This window comes from Electrophorus electricus, chromosome 13 (genome assembly GCF_013358815.1).
Source record: "Electrophorus electricus isolate fEleEle1 chromosome 13, fEleEle1.pri, whole genome shotgun sequence".
NCBI lineage: Eukaryota > Metazoa > Chordata > Actinopteri > Gymnotiformes > Gymnotidae > Electrophorus > Electrophorus electricus.
The window spans coordinates 1,693,565-1,709,406 of NC_049547.1; the positions used below are offsets into that span (position 1 = coordinate 1,693,565).

Below are 15,842 nucleotides of genomic sequence, written 5' to 3' on the forward strand. Positions count from 1 at the left end.
CATATGCTGATTATGAATCAGTTAACGAGTGCATGGAAGGTGAGTAGTATCTAACTACGTTACATGTGCCATCTCTGTGTAGCCAACTTGTTTCCTACGTGTCCAGCTTGATCATTTCTTGTGATCGGAATAAAACAGAATGTATGATTGGTGATGATCGGTTTTGTTTCAGAGGCATTAGATAGGGAGGCTGTAGTCATTTGTTAAGTAACAATATCTCATATAAATAAAGTAAACTGCTTCTGTGCTTATGCTAAATGTTTGTGGCAGGAGTGTGTAAAATGTATGAGGAACACCTGAAGAGGATGAATCCCAACAGTCCATCAATCACGTATGACATTAGTCAGCTGTTTGACTTCATTGATGACCTGGCAGACCTCAGCTGTTTGGTGTGAGTACACATGCTTTGCTTTCACAGAAGTTGTTTTGAAACCCTGAGTCACATATAACCAAAGTTAAAGGTTGTTAGTGACTGTACGGGCTTAACTCATTCTACAATCCAACAGTATGTAACAAAGCTGTTATGATTTAAGGGTTTGGCTGCTGTAAACAGACCATCTTGGAAAATTTGTGGCTTTTCTGTAACTAGAAAAGGCAGTTTTCTGGAAGTCTGGGTCAAGACCCCTAGTGAACTTGGTGTATTCGTGGTCCCGGTGGCCAGACGCAGGCTTCAGAGGCTGTTAAGTACCACCGTGGGCAAGAGGGGCATATGCACATGAATATTATCAAAGTGCTCAAGCAGGTCCCAGTAGCCATACCATGCCACGTGCACTGGTGTCATGTCAGGCAGAAGTCAAGTTTCAAGTTGACTTCAAGTTTGGTTTGTCACATACATATACACAGTATAACTTGCAGTGAAATGGTTTGAGTGCTCTGTCCAAACTGAGGGAAAAAAACAGGGGTACATAAGGAAATATGTATTTATATTTATATATATGTATTTATATTTATATATATATATATATATATATATATATTTATATATTTATATATTTATTTATATATTTATATATTTATTTATATATTTATTTATATATTTATTTATATTTATATATTTATTTATATTTATATATTTATTTATATTTATATATTTATTTATATATTTATTTATATATTTATATATTTATTTATATATTTATATATTTATTTATATATTTATATATTTATTTATATATTTATTTATATATATTTATATATATTTATTTATTTATATATATATATTTATATATATATATATTTATATTTATATATATATATTTATATTTATATATATATTTATATATATTTATATTTATATATATATTTATATTTATTTATATTTATATATATATATTTATATTTATTTATATTTATATATTTATTTATTTATATTTATATTTATTTATATTTATATATATTTATATATATTCATTTATATTTATATATTTATATATATATATAAACATAAATTAATAAACATGTGTGTGTACACAATGTACAGTTTCAGCTTACAAATTTACATATTTACAGTCACATCAGTTTCCCCGAATAGCCTGAAGCTCCTCTTCAGTCTCTCTGTCTTGGTCATCAGGGAGTGAAAGTGCTTCCCTGCCCTCAACAGAGAGAAGAGCCTATTGTTGGGATGGGTGGGGTCCTTCACAATCCTCCTGGCCTTGGTCTGGCACCGCTTGTAATAGATGGTGTGCAGGTCAGGAAGTTCCGTATGAGTGATGCGCTCTGCTGAACGCACCACCCTTTGGAGTGCTTGTCTGTCCTGCTTGGTGCTGTTCCCAAACCAGACTGTGATGTTCCCTGTGAGGATGCTCTTGATAGTGCAGGTGAAGTTCCGCAGTACCTTGGAGGGCAGTCTGAAGTCTCTTAGGCGTCTGAGGTGGTAAAGACGCTGACGAGCCTTCTTTGCCAGGGAGGAGTTGTGGTGGGACCAGGACAGGTCCTGTGAGATGTGAACTCCAAGGTACCTGAAACTATCTACTCTCTCCACCGTGGTTGGAAAGAGTAGTTCCCAGCTATGCTGGGAAGTAATGTGATGAGCAGGTGGTGGGTGAGCTACGCTGGGAGGCAGCAGTAATGCGTCCTGTGAAGCCAGGCACAGCTGTCTGTGCACCCTGCCACCAGATGTTTAGAGCTCGTGAGGCCTACGAGGTGACAGAGCAATGGGAGACTCCGTGAGGACCAGCTAGAACAGCTTAAATGTTCAAATGACTGCAAGTCTGTACCTGTGAACCACACAGATCTGTAAGAAATGCTACACGAAAACCTGAATAAGCTGCTGAGTTTTCAACGTGTACGTAAAGAGTGCGATTGTCGAGGTCTGACGAGAAGGTTATTCAGGGCTGAGAGGCTTCGTAAGAACAGCAGTTCCACCCCAGAGATGATTGGTCATTTAGGTTCTCGTGTTTTCTAGACTAACTGGAGCTTGTTTAGGCACCTGTGGAAACCTCCAGGTAATGAAGCACTGTAGTATCCAACCTGTCGCTAATAAGAGCATAGACTAGTTTCTCTGCATCATGTAAATGAGGTACTTCTTTTACTGAATTCATGTGTATTGGTTAAAGGAATTGCACTGCACCACTGATACAGTTGACTTGGGTTCTGTATTTGATTTGTGTTGTGTAACGGATTGCCAGAGGTTACATATTCTAGTATTTTTAGGGTAATATGACATTTTAGCAAAACTGTTTTTCTGATATTTTTAGTATATATTGGTTTAATTTTCATGGAATATCTATTGTTGACAAATATGTGAATTCATCCACATAATTCAAAGGTAGAAAGAGTTGTAGTTTATGATTCCATGAGGTCAGTCATCTTATACCTAAGGCGTAAATATATAAATGTAAAAATATTTGAATATGAATATTATATAAATGTAAAAATATGCAAAATGTCCAACATGGATTTAATTTGTACACCGTGTACTGTCGAAGTTTGCAAGAGTTACCAATAAGCCTATGTGTGTGTAATTAGTAAAAGAAATTTTTAAAAATTACTTTCAAATAGTTTTAAAACATTAGAAATATAGATAATTCCTTCATTTCCTAAATCTGTAAGATGTTTAAAAACCTTAACCATAAACCCTAGTTATTACAATAAATTAAGCAGTCCTACCTTAAGCAGTGCATCTCTAAGATCATCAATAAGTAAAAGATTTCATACTGTAACTGAGCAGGAATATATTTAGTATAGTGTTGATGTCAGCCAGTTGTCTGATTTTTAGAGTTTTATATTTGTTTTTGTACAGTTGCCTTGTAGGGAATGAACCTTCTTTCAACACCATCTGTCTTTTCTTTTAAGGATAGAGAGAAGTGTAGTTTAGGCCTCTGTCAGGTCAGTCAGGTCAGTCATCTCATATCTAGGGAGTGACGCACATACCAGCTTTACTTTCATCACTCCGGCACCACCAAAGAAGTAAAATAATACAATAAAAATGCTGTGATCAGTCACAGTTTGGCAACTATGTTCTGTAACTGGATCCAAGGTCCAAAAGCTCAGTATAAACACCCTGAAATGTTCTTGAAATGATCAAAGTGGGCTTAAATGAAGCAGCTGTGGTGAACAGTACAATGTAATAATAATGCTTCCTTCTACTGAGTCATTCAAATACACATTTCTAGAACATATGTTGACTTTGAGGACAAGAGTAATATTAACCATTTTGCTAATAATGGGTTAAAAAAAATTCTCATTTAAAATCTTGATATAGCAGATGTGATTGTGTTGTACCATTTAAGCCCATCTTTAAAAATTCAAATTTATTTAAATGTCTATCTTAAGTTAAACTATTCGCATGCATTTGTAAGTAGTTACATGAAAAACACTAGAGAGTTGATGGTATGAACATTTAACATGCTTTGACGTGTTAATGTGATAAGATGCTAGTGTTTGTACAATGCCGTGCAGTGTCTTTGTTAACTTGGAAAATTCATTGTTCTGTTTGACAAGAATTACTGTTGACAGAAATATTTCATCATAGGCATTAATTGAGTCAATATTTACCAAATTCTCTCTCTCTCTCTGAATTTATTTTATTTATTTCTGGTTCCTAATTTGTTTAGACAGTGTGTTAAATATGAATCTGTGTGTCAGATTTTCAGTGACTAGAGAAATGTTCTTACTAATCTAAAAGTAAGGGTACTCAGTCAATAAGCCTTTGCTTTTAACCAATTTTGAATGCTCAAGATTAGTTTATGTGCCAGGTTTTGGCATGATTCAGAGCAGGTTGGATCGTTACGCCATGAGAAGTTTTTGCGCCTAATTTTGTATTCTGAGTGCTGCTATATTATGAAGTGTGTGCAAGTTCTCAGATGGAAAAGTTGATCATGGTCCCTTATTCTCACGTTGTAAACAAAACTGGTCATGACTGGGTCATGAGGTCAAAGCAGTTGTAGCTCAGCTGCTGTTGTGTGAGATGAGGACACCAGCGTTATCCAAATAAATGGATCTCCAACTTTTGTTGAGTGACCAACAGCCTGGAAACGAGGGCCTGCGTTAATTACTGTTTTGCCTTCCCCTTCGTAGGTACCGTGCAGACACGCAGACCTATCAGCCCAACAACAAAGACTGGATTAAGGAGAAGATTTATGTCTTGTTGCGTCGACAAGCTCAGCAGGCCGGGAAATAAACTTGGCAGTGCAGCTAAGTTTCACATTTCAGCCGTTTGGTAGAGGAAGAATTCTAGAGCAGTGTAAAGGGGGGAAATTTCTGCAGGGAATATGAAAGAAAACAGACCAGAGATTTAGATCGAGGATTGTTAATGACAGTCTTGCAGTCCTGCATGACCATTATAATGTACACAACAAAGCCGTGAAAGTGACCTGGAGAGCAGGGATTACACTGAGCCCGGGTGACCAGACCTGATCCCAGAGGTATATGCTTGGCTGGTTTAAAAACCTCCCCTGATTTGTACTTGGCTGAGAAAGTGGCAGATCATCACCATCTTATTATAAGAGTGAATTCATTTTGTGACTAAATTCTACAAGACAGAACTTTGGGAGCAGGCCTGGACAACTTGGGCATTGCAGTGTATGAGTAACTATGGTAACCAACTGTCCAGAAGATTCCCCCCTGCCATATACTCAGTTTCAGGTTTTTTTTTGTTTGTTTTTGTTTTTCCCTTGATGTTTGGGGGTTTTTTTAAATAAATTTTGTTACAAGTATTTTTCATTTTGTTGTTTAATTCTAATAAAATAATTTTTAAATTGCTTTTGCTGAGTGCATTTTTTAATTTATAAAAATCATAAACCTATACACAATCTTCCTGTTTATATCCAACTTTCCTGAAAAATAGGCTTTGCTCAAACTATTACACAGTGCTGTGTACACTGCAATTTTCCACAATATTATTGTTTTTTATTTGCTTGAGTATACACTGAATATTTTTTTTATAACTTTAATTGCTGTGGTAATTATTCTCTCCAAATACCGGCTGTGGTATTCACACGTCAGACTTTGGACTGACAGTGAGAAGTAGCTACAGCACTTGTAATTGTGTTTTGCCTGATATTGTTCATATATATGATTGATTGATTGATTTGTGTCTAGGTATCATACTTTAAGTATTTTCTCATCAATAAAATATAATTTTCAATACATATATGTAGATATGGATGTAGGTGAAGCACTCTGCACAGTCTGAAACATCCTGTTTCTTGGATACTTAAGTACAATTTTGAATATGTTTATGTTTCTATCTATCTACACACATATTTATATCAAACACAAAGTACTAGTTAGAGCGAAGCACGAGTGTATCACACCAGAGAAAATCCTGAGATGCAGACTGTGAAAGGAGCCTCTGAGAAAATCCAGCAGCTAGTGGTAGGATGCAAAATACTGGCAGAGAGAGCAGACGCTCAAAGCCACAGTCAAGCTGCAGGGATCATATACAGGAACATAGGCAGGGCATGAGCTGAACACCCCCCCCAACAGCAAGGCTGAGATCCCCAGATCCAGACAGATAAAGTCAAGCAGCCAGACGCTGCCACAGTGGACCAGACGCAGAGAGCAGCAAGGGTGATGGATGTGGTGGGCCCAATATCCAAAGGAATGAACGTGAGAAGTAGAAATAACAAGGACTGAGAGCAGGAATGGAGGCGATGTGGAAGGTTAAGAAGGTTGCCCCAGTGCTGGTGACTGGGGCACTTGGGGCTGTGACCCCTGAGCTGGAAGAGTGACATCCTCAATCTCAGTCTGGAGGAGCACGAGCCTATGAAGTGCCAAAATACTGCTCTATCATCTATCTATCTATATAATGTTTATATAATTTTTTTTATATTGAAATATCAGAACGTGTTTTCTTCCCCCTAAACGTCGTATTTCTGTTCATCCGGCTCTGAAGTCGTGGCTTATTTGCATAATGTCACAGCTCAGCGACTGCGTTATACACGAGCGGTATTTTTGAAGTTTCTGCCCCCCCCCCCCCCCCCCCCGATCGCTGGTGTTAAAGACGAGCGCGTGTAAGCTTCTCTTTCATAACCTGAGCCAAGCACGCGACGGCTGATAAAGAGAAGACCGATCGGTCGCGCGGTGTTTCTTCTACCTTTGTGTGCAGATCGCCCCTCGCGCACTCCTGTTTCTCACCCACCCCGATCCCCCCCCTCCCCCTTCAGCATCTGAAAAGGCTACTGAGTGAGAATCGATGGCGCAGAGGCCCCGCTTGACAGGACAATAAACCACAAAGAAGCGGTGAGTTTTTGTTTTTGCTTTTTTTTTTGTCCCCTTCGGCTTTCAAGTTATATTACGGAATTACTACCAGGGAGGCGCGAGGGCTCGGCGATGACGCCCGGTGTGCAGGCTGCAACCCAAAGCGCGTGCACCAGCTGCCTTTTGTTGCTATGAGGCAGCAGTCAGCATCCCTGGTACCTTCCTGAAGAGAGCGGGACCAGCGGCGCTATCCCATCATTAGCCAGAGCCGTTCCCCGCGTCGACTCCATCCTCTTGGCTAGCTGCGTGTATTAAGGAGCGCCATCATCGTTTAACGAAGGTGTTATTTTGCACACGAGTGGTGAGAGTCACTTTAAATAGGACGCGTCAATTTCGGGTGTCTTGCGAAGGTGTTTAGCCGGGGTGAGCGCTCATTGTGTGCTGCGGCACGCTGCAACGACTGCGGGTGCGATGCGTAAACATGGATAGAGCTGTGCTTGGAGGTGGTCTGTGTGTCTGAAAGGACCTCCCCTCAAACACACGGGAGGCGCAGGCAACAAGGAGCAGCCTGCGGCGGACGTGCTCCCGGGGTTAATGCAAGCTCGCCCCGTGCTCGCGTGCCCCCGGTCCACCGACTCGGGTGCGGAATGTCCTGTTTACTTCCCGTAACGAACGGAGACGAATCCGTCGCATGTCAGCGTGTCAGCTGTGTTCGGGGTTATTATGTACTATGATAACGCAGCCGCCTCATAATATAATTAAAACCTGGCTTAGACTGCGACAGAATAACGTTATTATCGAGGTCACGTTATCATGTTATCAGACCTGATGGTCGCAGATATTCATAACCTGACATTCGCCCAGGCTGCTCTCACGCGGATAACGTGGCGCATGTTTAAAATCCTAACGGCTCGTGTCCTGCTCGCGGGGATGTGACGGACTTTGTCAGGCGCGCGCGCGCGTGTGTCCCCTGCTCGAGTTTCGTGTCGGTCGCTGAGTGTCTCGCGGGGCTGTTTCCAAGTGCAGAAGATCGTGATGTGCCTGCAGTGGGAGTTCACGCCCCGCCACCGAAGCCTCGAGGCCTGGCGTGTGTCCAGAGCCAGCCCCTGAAGTCTGACTCATGGAGTGCCCCCCAAGTCTCTCTCCTTGCTCTTAATGGAGCCCCTATCTCATGAGGTGAGCCCTGCCGTAGCAGTGTATTTTTATGTAAGATTGAACTATTTAGAAAAAATGTGGGGGTGTTTGGTTTTTTTTGTTTTTTTAAAAAAAATACTTTGGTGTAGAAAAGGAATACTACAGATAACAATTTTCGTCCCACTGAGGGATTGGCACTGCAGGCTTGAAGTGAAATCTGAAGAAATCAAAAACCTTCTGCAGGTTTATGTGGACACTCTGTGCTGTCACTATGCAACATAAAGCCTGACCTGCACTTCCCTCTTTCTGCACTGGGCTACTGTCTGATATTGTATGATATAACGTATTAGTCTGCCATCACTAAATAGGGGTTGGTGGTTAATGCCAAGCATTAGCCCACAGTAACTTGGCCATGCCGCCCAGGAAATTCGTAAAGTGTACTTGGCACAGTTTCAGTCGTTCACCGTAGTTTGGCTTTTGTTGCTGTTGTTGTATATTTATTATGTATCGCATACGCACGTGTAGAGTGTTGTTTGGTTCTGTTTTTTTTTCCTGTGGTTATGTGGCAAACCTGCTGGCTGGCACATCCATCCACCGCTCCTGCTTCAGTTGAGATGGAGGATGACGACGGCACATGCTTGCTGGATGTGTTGTGGTAAGTGCCATCATCTCAGGAAGGAAAAGGGAAGCTGGAGGTTTTTCAGAGATCCTCCTCGCAGTGCTCCTCGTCTGACCTCGCGTGATATTCCTGATGCTCCAGCTGTTTGAGCCACATTTAGTGCTGACTAATTAAAGCTGTTGTCTGTATTTTTCAAGCGATCCACAAGCCCTGAATGACTTCCTACACGGGACAAAAGAGGTGCGACAGTGAAAAACTGTACTTATTCAAGTATAGAGGAACCAATTAGTGTCACTCTGTACTCAATTAGCATGCATAATCAGATTGTTAAATTATCATTAATTAATATCATTAAATTAACATAAATTATAAACATAATTCAGCGCATTAAAATTCAGCACCCTGTAAACATTATAGTAAGATAATACACAAGACTATCGAACTGTCAGAACTCTGTGTGTGTGTGTGTGTGTGTGTGTGTGTGGCTGCTTTGACTCCTCCCTCTAACTCCTTGTGTCTCCTGTGTCCCAGCAGCTATTGAATGGAGACCTGCTCATTAACTCCTCATCTGGGGAGCCGTCCCTGTTCACAGACACCCCGGTGAGTCTAGCCTCTTTCCCCGTCGGGGACGCGCGAGACACACTGTAGCTCGGCATTTTTGTGGAAGTGCCTGCGTGTAATTATTATCTGAGTCAGATTTTATGGACCAAATAAAGTCGTACCGACAAGAGTTTATCTTGGCTCATCTGAAGACGGGCAGACTACCAAGAAAATTATAGAGCAGAACAGAGGAGGGAGAATAATGAGGTAAATAAAATAAAAATAAAATCGTGAAAGTGACAGAGGTTTACAGTGTCTTCTTATTTCTACTAATGAGGGTACTGCTGACAACGACAGTGCTGTTACAGTTTCAAAAGCAACTCCTTTCTTTCTCCTAACGTACACGTCTCCACTCACCTGTCTCCACTCCAGAGCCCCGTATCCCTGTTGGCAGACGATGCCGGGTCTCACGACACGCCTACCTCCGGCTGCGTTGATCTCTCCTTTCTGGACGAGGCATTGCTGTCCTCACCGACCGGAGGAGAGGACTCACGGGACGCTCCACATGACGCTCCACAAGACCAGGAGGAGGTGGCGCATCAGGGTGGGGAGGAGGAGGAGGAGGAGGAGGAGGAGGAGGAAGAGGAGGAGACCTGTGACATCCTGCAGCAGAGCCTCCAGGAGGCTGACATCACGGAGCACACCCTGGCCTTGGAGGCAGGACTGACCCAAAGCGGCGATGTCCTCTCCCTCTACCCCTCGGGCTTCTCCGTCCCTTCGCCTACGCACCTGCACAAGCCGCTGAACGTCCCTGGGGGGGCCACGTTGCCCAGGGACACGCAGGTGGCGGTGGAGCCCCCTCATCCGTCGCTGCTGGCGGTGGGTCCGGGCTGCCCCTCGCTGAAGCCAGCTGCGCCGCAGCTAATGGGGCTGCTGCCCGGCAATGTGTTCCCGGCCCCTCCTCCCGAGACGTCGTTCTCGCTGAGCCCCGCCCACGGCTCCAGCACGGTCGTGGGGAAGAACCTGCCCGGCCTCACCGGCCGCCAGCCGCTGACCCCCGGCGCGAGGGCCACGGTGGCACCGGAGATCGTGCTGCAGAGGACCCCACTGCCCATCCAGCCCAAGCTGCCTGTCAACATCCAGCCTAGGCTGGTGCAGATCAGCCCTAAGCCGTCGGGGCAGAAGGCGTCTCCGGGACTTACCTTCATCCCACCTGCCGCCTCCCAGAATATCCTGCTGTCTTCTCCGGTGGGCACCAAGCAGCCACCTCCGTCCGCGATGACGCCCACACTCGGCAAGCCCGTCAGCCTCCAGCTCGTCAACCAGGGCGGCTCCATCGTCATTCAGCCACAGAGTCTCTTCCCGGGTCAAAGTCATTTCATCCTGCCCAGCCAAAGCCCGGTAACTGTGGCCCAGTCGACCAGCTCTGCCAGGCCCCTGCTCAGCACGAGTACCCCGATGCCCCCTGCAGCTGCACCAACGGGGCACCTCATCGACGGCTCGCAGATCGTGACGGTGCGACCCAGGCAGCTGAATTTCAGCCCCGTCTTCACCACTCCGACCGGCCAGCTAGCGCTCCGACAGGGAGCGCTCCTGTCCGGGCCCCTGCAGTTTCAGTCGGCGCCACCTGCTGTCTTCCAGATGCCAGCACAGCTGACGGGGGCATATCCGCAGGGGCAGCCCGGTGCCGTTGTCCACGGCCCTGCCTTGGCCAACCACATCACCTTGATCAACGGCCCAGGTGTGCTCCCCCCTGATGTGGCCTCCATATCGATCGTGAATGGGCCCTCAGTGGTGCAGAGCCTGCCCTTTGTGTCCCAGACCCCCCAGGTACAGAAAGCCATGGCAGGGGGCCAGGCAGAGCAGCTCAGCCTTCCGCAGACCCCGGTACTTCTGCTCCCTGAGAGAACAGCGCCAGACAAGGTCGAAGCATGTGAGCAGCTCCATAGCATCCTACAAGTGAGTTCCACCGCCTCGAAGAGCGCTGTTTTTGTCATCGATGCGGTTTGTCGAGTGAATGTACCTGACCTGTCTACCTGTCCCAGCAGAGCAGGCTGTCCTCTCCAGCGTCGGGGCAGCCTAGCGTTCCTGAAGTACACTCACAGGCCTCTCCAGTCATTACTCTTCTGCAAGCACCGCTAGAGAGCGCGCCAGAGCCTGTTGTCTCATTAGATCAACAGCTAGTTAGCCACCCAGAGAAGCAGCAAGCCTCTGAGAGAGGCCAGAACCCTCAGAACCCCACCTTTCTACATCACCCCATACAGGTAAACCACTGAGGCTCTAAACGTGGTCGTATCTTGGAGGTCCGAAGATCCAAAACTGTAAAACAAAATCATACAAGTAATAAAACATGAACTTTTTAAAAATGCGTTTTCCTGTCTTCCCTCTCAGCAAGTTCTTAAGCCTCTGCCGTCTGTGGAACTCCTGACCGACACGTTACTGGTGCACTTAGACGGTCACATCTCTCCTGCCACCAGCGAGGGCAGAGCTTCCCCCGTGGACTTGGCCGTGTGCGCTCAGGCCGACGCCCTCTCTGTGCTGTCTGAGTGCGGAGGGATGCCCACCCCTGCGCACTCGGGCTCAGAGCACAGCGACACGCTCTCCTCGCCCCCCATCCTGCAGTGCTCGGGGAGCACACCCTCCGCCCTGTTCCCTACGCCCCCACTCTCGGAACGCCACCCCGGGGCCCTTGGCGCCCACCCCCAGGGCCAGGAGGATTCTGTGCTGTGCACGAGCCCTTCTTCTGCTGTGGAACAGCTGGGTGCATCTGAGCACAACCCTCCAGCCACTCCAACATGCACTGGTCTTACTGGGGCCCTGGAGGCCAGCCTGACTGGGGCCCCACAGCACAGTGAGTTTGACCAGAAAAGACACTTACTGAAACTCAGCTACCAACAATCATGATTTCTCTACAACAATTCTTCTGCATACTGTTTTGATTTAGTTTTCTTCTATTTTGGGGGGATATTTTTTTTGAAAGGTCATAATTCATAATTCCCAAAATAACCCAAGGACATGATGCCTTTGATACCTGTTCTAATGTTTGTAGTTGTACCATTTTGAATGCCAAACTACAACTCTATGGAAGTGATTTTTATATGTAAATGGAAAGTGCACATTCCCAAAAGAACAAACAAAAAAATTCTTTCAAAAACACTGCATATTTGCAATTTTTTACAGGAATTGTGTTTATTCTTATATCTGAGGCCTGGATTTGATTGATGTTATTGTGTTTTTGTCTCCGCCAGCGCGCCAAGCCCCTGTGATGGCCGATGGTCAGATGGTCTTGCCACACCTGCAGGAAGACTGCGAGGTCGGGTCACTGCAGGGTACGCCGATGCTGACCCCAGTCCAGGCGAATGCGCCAGTGAGTAGGCTGTGTTCACTAACAAGGTTCTGAAGTGATATCACGCCGCACACGGACCTTGGATTTGGACAGTTCGTTATAGTTCGTCCAGCCTTCCTGAAAGCCTCTGAGTGTTTTTACATGGTGTCCCATTCACACGCTGGGTGTCTGCACTACTCTAGGTGTCCTCTGTCGGAGCGAAGGCGAAAGAGAGACTCACACCTATCATGCGGCAGCACAGGTCAGTTGATGCCTTTTAACATCCATATCCATAATAGACTGGACGAAATAACTGCATCAACACTTTCATTTCATAATAAACATCCCAGTAGAATAACCGAAGCTTTTTTTTTCCCATTCAGTATGCCAGAGTTGTGAGGTCACAAGTGTTGTGCATGTCTCTTTTGCAACAATGCGACTCCCAGGGTCAAGCAGCAGCTCTGTTCGGACCATGACGCCGTTCTTCGTCCGAACACACACGCCCGGTTTGTTTCGCTGGAGGACGCCGTGAGGCACCTGCTGCCCTACCACACCTGCTCTAGAGCCTCTCCCAGCCAGGCTGACCTGCTATCTGGTGAGCTTTAAACCAGTCACACTACCCTGTGTCTGATCTGTGCAGTGGACAGGCGGTCCCAGTGTCTGATGTCTCTGTGCAGTGGACGGGCGGTTCCACCAGCTGTGTCTTAGGTGTCTCTGTGTCTGATGTCTCTGTGCAGTGGATGGGCGGTTCGAGAGTGCATCTGGACTGCTGCTGAAACGCGCCACTGACATGTCGAACAAGTACAGGCAGCTGCTACTGGCCGAGTCGCAGGTGAGCCTGAATGGCCCACCACACATACTACTCCTAATACTAATCTTAATCCTAACCTTAACCCTGACACTAACCTTAACGCTAATTCTAATCCTAAACCGGATTTATTAGAGTAACACCATCAATCTATTAGATAACACCACCAATCTATGAGTAACACCACCGATCTTTTAGAGTAACACCATCCATCTATTCGAATAACACCACTGATGAAGTCAGATCGAGCATCTATTACAGTAGCGTTTGGGACTGAGGTTTGACTTCTGAGTGTTTTACCCAAGAGTGTAATTCATATTTTACAGACACACAATACACAAATAAAACTGCAAAGGCAAATTACTTTTCTTTTGACTGGTAGAAAGACGATGGCTATAGGAAGTAGCTGCGCTGTTCTCGGGTTAATGGCACATGCCGTATTCATGTGGTGGAACACTGTGTAAGGAGACTAGTGAGAGTGGTGTGTCTGTGGTGCGTCTGCAGCAGGAGAGCCCCTCGGCAGAGATGGTAATGCTGGAGAGATTGTTCCTGCAGTCAGAAAGACTCCTCCTGGGGGATGAGAGACGCCGCGCCCGAGGAGACCCAGGTCAGCCCTGCTGGAGAGCACACACACACACACACACACACACACACACACACACACACACACAGATTATACGATTTGTCAAGTGAAGATTCTCCTCTGGGAAACTGAAGTGAGAGATTAAAAAGATCTCTGGTTTTAAGGTGCTCAGGGAGAAGCATAGACCATTTCTGACTGGTTTTTAACATGTCAGGGGAAAGTATTCTATTGTACTGTAACATTTAATACAGTTTTACTCAAGTTCTGCAAATCCTGTGGAAAACAAAAAGTCTAATTGAACCTCACTTTTCACTACTGTTGCAAACTGTAGTTTTAACAGGAGAGGAACTTTTCTGCCACGATTTCAGTTCTCCTGAATTTGGCTAAAACGTAACGATCTGTGTACAATTTCTTTAACAGAGTCCTTCCTGATGTCCCTGCGTAAAGCCTCTTCACAGCCTGGCACAGTGCCCCTGCGTCACACTGCCGGCTCAGGTAGCCCTCCCTCACCCCCTGCGTGGGCGCTGCACTCAGACAGACCCCCGGGCCTTAAGACGTACCGCTCCCGCAGCCGGGGGACATTGCGTCTCACCATCAAACACGAGTCGGGATCCCGCAAGGTCGTGCACAACTCAGCCTGCGACGAGCCACACCGGGGGCCCTCCGGCGCACGTCTGAGCAACGGAGCGGACGTACGGGAGGCTCTCGGACCCCCGGAGACCGACCGGCTACTCGCACAGCAGGCAGCAGAAAGATCCCGCACCGAGTCGGGCCCAAGCAGGACAGCCTGTGAACCGCAGGACGTCCCATGCTCGCAGGCCCTGAGCCCAGGAGACCCAGGCAACCCTCCCCCCGATCCACACCCTCCGCAGGCCAAGCGGACCAAGCGGACTGGCAGTGAGGCGGAGGGCAGCGGCCTGAGCGAACACCTGCAGAGTGCCATAGACAGCATCCTGGAACTGCGGCGGCTGCAGGGCCCCACAGACCCTGTCAAACCCAAGATGGAGCAGCCCGTCAGCTGCATCCTGGAAGGAGAGATGTAACACAGCCCCAGCACAACAGCAGGAATTCCTGCAGCTCCTCACCTACAACGGAGCACAAACCTGAACACTCTCTCTCTGGTTACATGCTCCTTTATGTTCTAAAGAGGGGTATGATGTTATCGTCACAGTATCGGCATGAGAGAAGTCCTCTACAGTAATAGGGCGATACTTGTACTTGTAAAAATAAGTAGCAGTTAGAGGTTGAGGAATCTTTTGTGAGTAAATGAGACCAAGCATTTTTTAAAGAGGTGCCCCAGTAAATTTTTTTTACATGCTTCTTGGTTTTAGTGTCATGTACGGAAACCTCCAGTGTGCTTGGTTTGTGCCAACATCACCAGTGTTGCCGGTTACATTTGCAGAGTGCCTGTATGTATTCGTCTTTATGAATGTACGTACGCATGTGCAAGGAGTACGATAGCTCGTGTTTATAGGCGCGGTTGCTCGGTCACGTACAGCTGCAGGTTTGTGTTCGGAGCTTCTCACATGTGTGACCTCCAGGTGGCGCTACATGGACTCTGATGTCTCTTTCAGCTTGATTACCCCCAAAGAGCAAGTGTTTCACCAGCAAATCCTGTAAACGCATCAGTGACATTCGTGGTCCTAAAACCTGTAATTATCTCCACATTTGCGTCAGTGACAGATGAACCCAGATGTGGATAGGGATGTCAGGCGTTGTCCTTGAGTTCAAAATTGGCAGGTGCAAGTTGTCACCATCATCAAACTGTGATGCAATTTCCCATTTTGGCCACGGAGACAAATGTAAGAAAAAAAAAAAAACCAGTTAAAAAACAAGGAAAATAAGCAATAATAAGCAGTCAGTCTTAAATGTGGACGTGCCTCAGACAAACTTTGAGTTCCTCTAGCTTTCTGTGTTTTTGTGATCCCACTGGTTTGTCAGTAGTTGACTGGCTGTACTTTGACATTCAGTACAAGTGTGTACTGAAAGTTAGAAGTTGATTCTCAGTTTGTCATTGTGTAATCAATGCAAACTGATGAACTATGCGTGCAAACCGCCAGGCTACAGCAAAGGAAAAAAACAAAAGTAATTTTGCAAAACGGTTTAAAACGATCCATCCATAAAAGTCACAAGAGAAGCCGCCATCCAGAGAACTACAGACAGTGTTGAATATTTGTGTTTGATGTCTTTC

At 45.8% G+C, this 15,842-nt stretch overlaps 2 protein-coding genes across 3 annotated transcripts in view; both read left to right on the forward strand.

Moving 5' to 3' along the window:
• LOC113589871 (enhancer of rudimentary homolog) overlaps positions 1 to 4,815 on the forward strand; it is a 5,596-nt gene extending 781 nt beyond the window's left edge. The window contains exons 2-4 of the mRNA XM_027029735.2: positions 1 to 39; positions 271 to 391; positions 4,519 to 4,815. The exon at positions 1 to 39 is cut by the window's left edge and continues 49 nt beyond it. Coding sequence (XP_026885536.1) covers positions 1 to 39; positions 271 to 391; positions 4,519 to 4,621 — 263 coding nt within the window. The 3' untranslated portion in view covers positions 4,622 to 4,815. The remainder of the gene's footprint in view (positions 40 to 270; positions 392 to 4,518) is intronic.
• Positions 4,816 to 6,634: 1,819 nt separating this feature from the next.
• On the forward strand, positions 6,635 to 15,055 carry si:ch211-168d23.3 (BRD4-interacting chromatin-remodeling complex-associated protein). Of its 2 annotated transcripts, XM_027029739.2 has the most exons (14): positions 6,635 to 6,684; positions 7,669 to 7,818; positions 8,386 to 8,431; positions 8,593 to 8,635; positions 8,930 to 8,995; positions 9,368 to 10,894; positions 10,984 to 11,199; positions 11,327 to 11,786; positions 12,184 to 12,302; positions 12,464 to 12,522; positions 12,707 to 12,855; positions 12,998 to 13,092; positions 13,573 to 13,675; positions 14,072 to 15,055. In XM_027029739.2, the coding sequence occupies exons 3-14, from the start codon at positions 8,391 to 8,393 to the stop codon at positions 14,692 to 14,694; spliced, it is 3,501 nt and encodes a 1,166-aa protein (XP_026885540.2). In that variant the 5' UTR covers positions 6,635 to 6,684; positions 7,669 to 7,818; positions 8,386 to 8,390; the 3' UTR covers positions 14,695 to 15,055. The 2 variants fall into 2 exon arrangements, with proteins under 2 accessions (XP_026885540.2, XP_026885539.2); XM_027029738.2 differs by lacking the exons at positions 6,635 to 6,684; positions 7,669 to 7,818 and having other exon boundaries at positions 7,845 to 8,431.
• Positions 15,056 to 15,842: the final 787 nt, after the last annotated feature.

Excerpts from the sequence above, each read along its gene's own strand:
- si:ch211-168d23.3 (XM_027029738.2), top strand. The coding sequence starts at position 8,337 with ATGTGGCAAACCTGCTGGCTGGCACATCCATCCACCGCTCCTGCTTCA. Across the intron at positions 11,200-11,326 it reads TTCTACATCACCCCATACAG|CAAGTTCTTAAGCCTCTGCC; the intron begins GTAAACCACTGA and ends CTTCCCTCTCAG. Across the intron at positions 12,303-12,463 it reads CAGTCCAGGCGAATGCGCCA|GTGTCCTCTGTCGGAGCGAA; the intron begins GTGAGTAGGCTG and ends GCACTACTCTAG.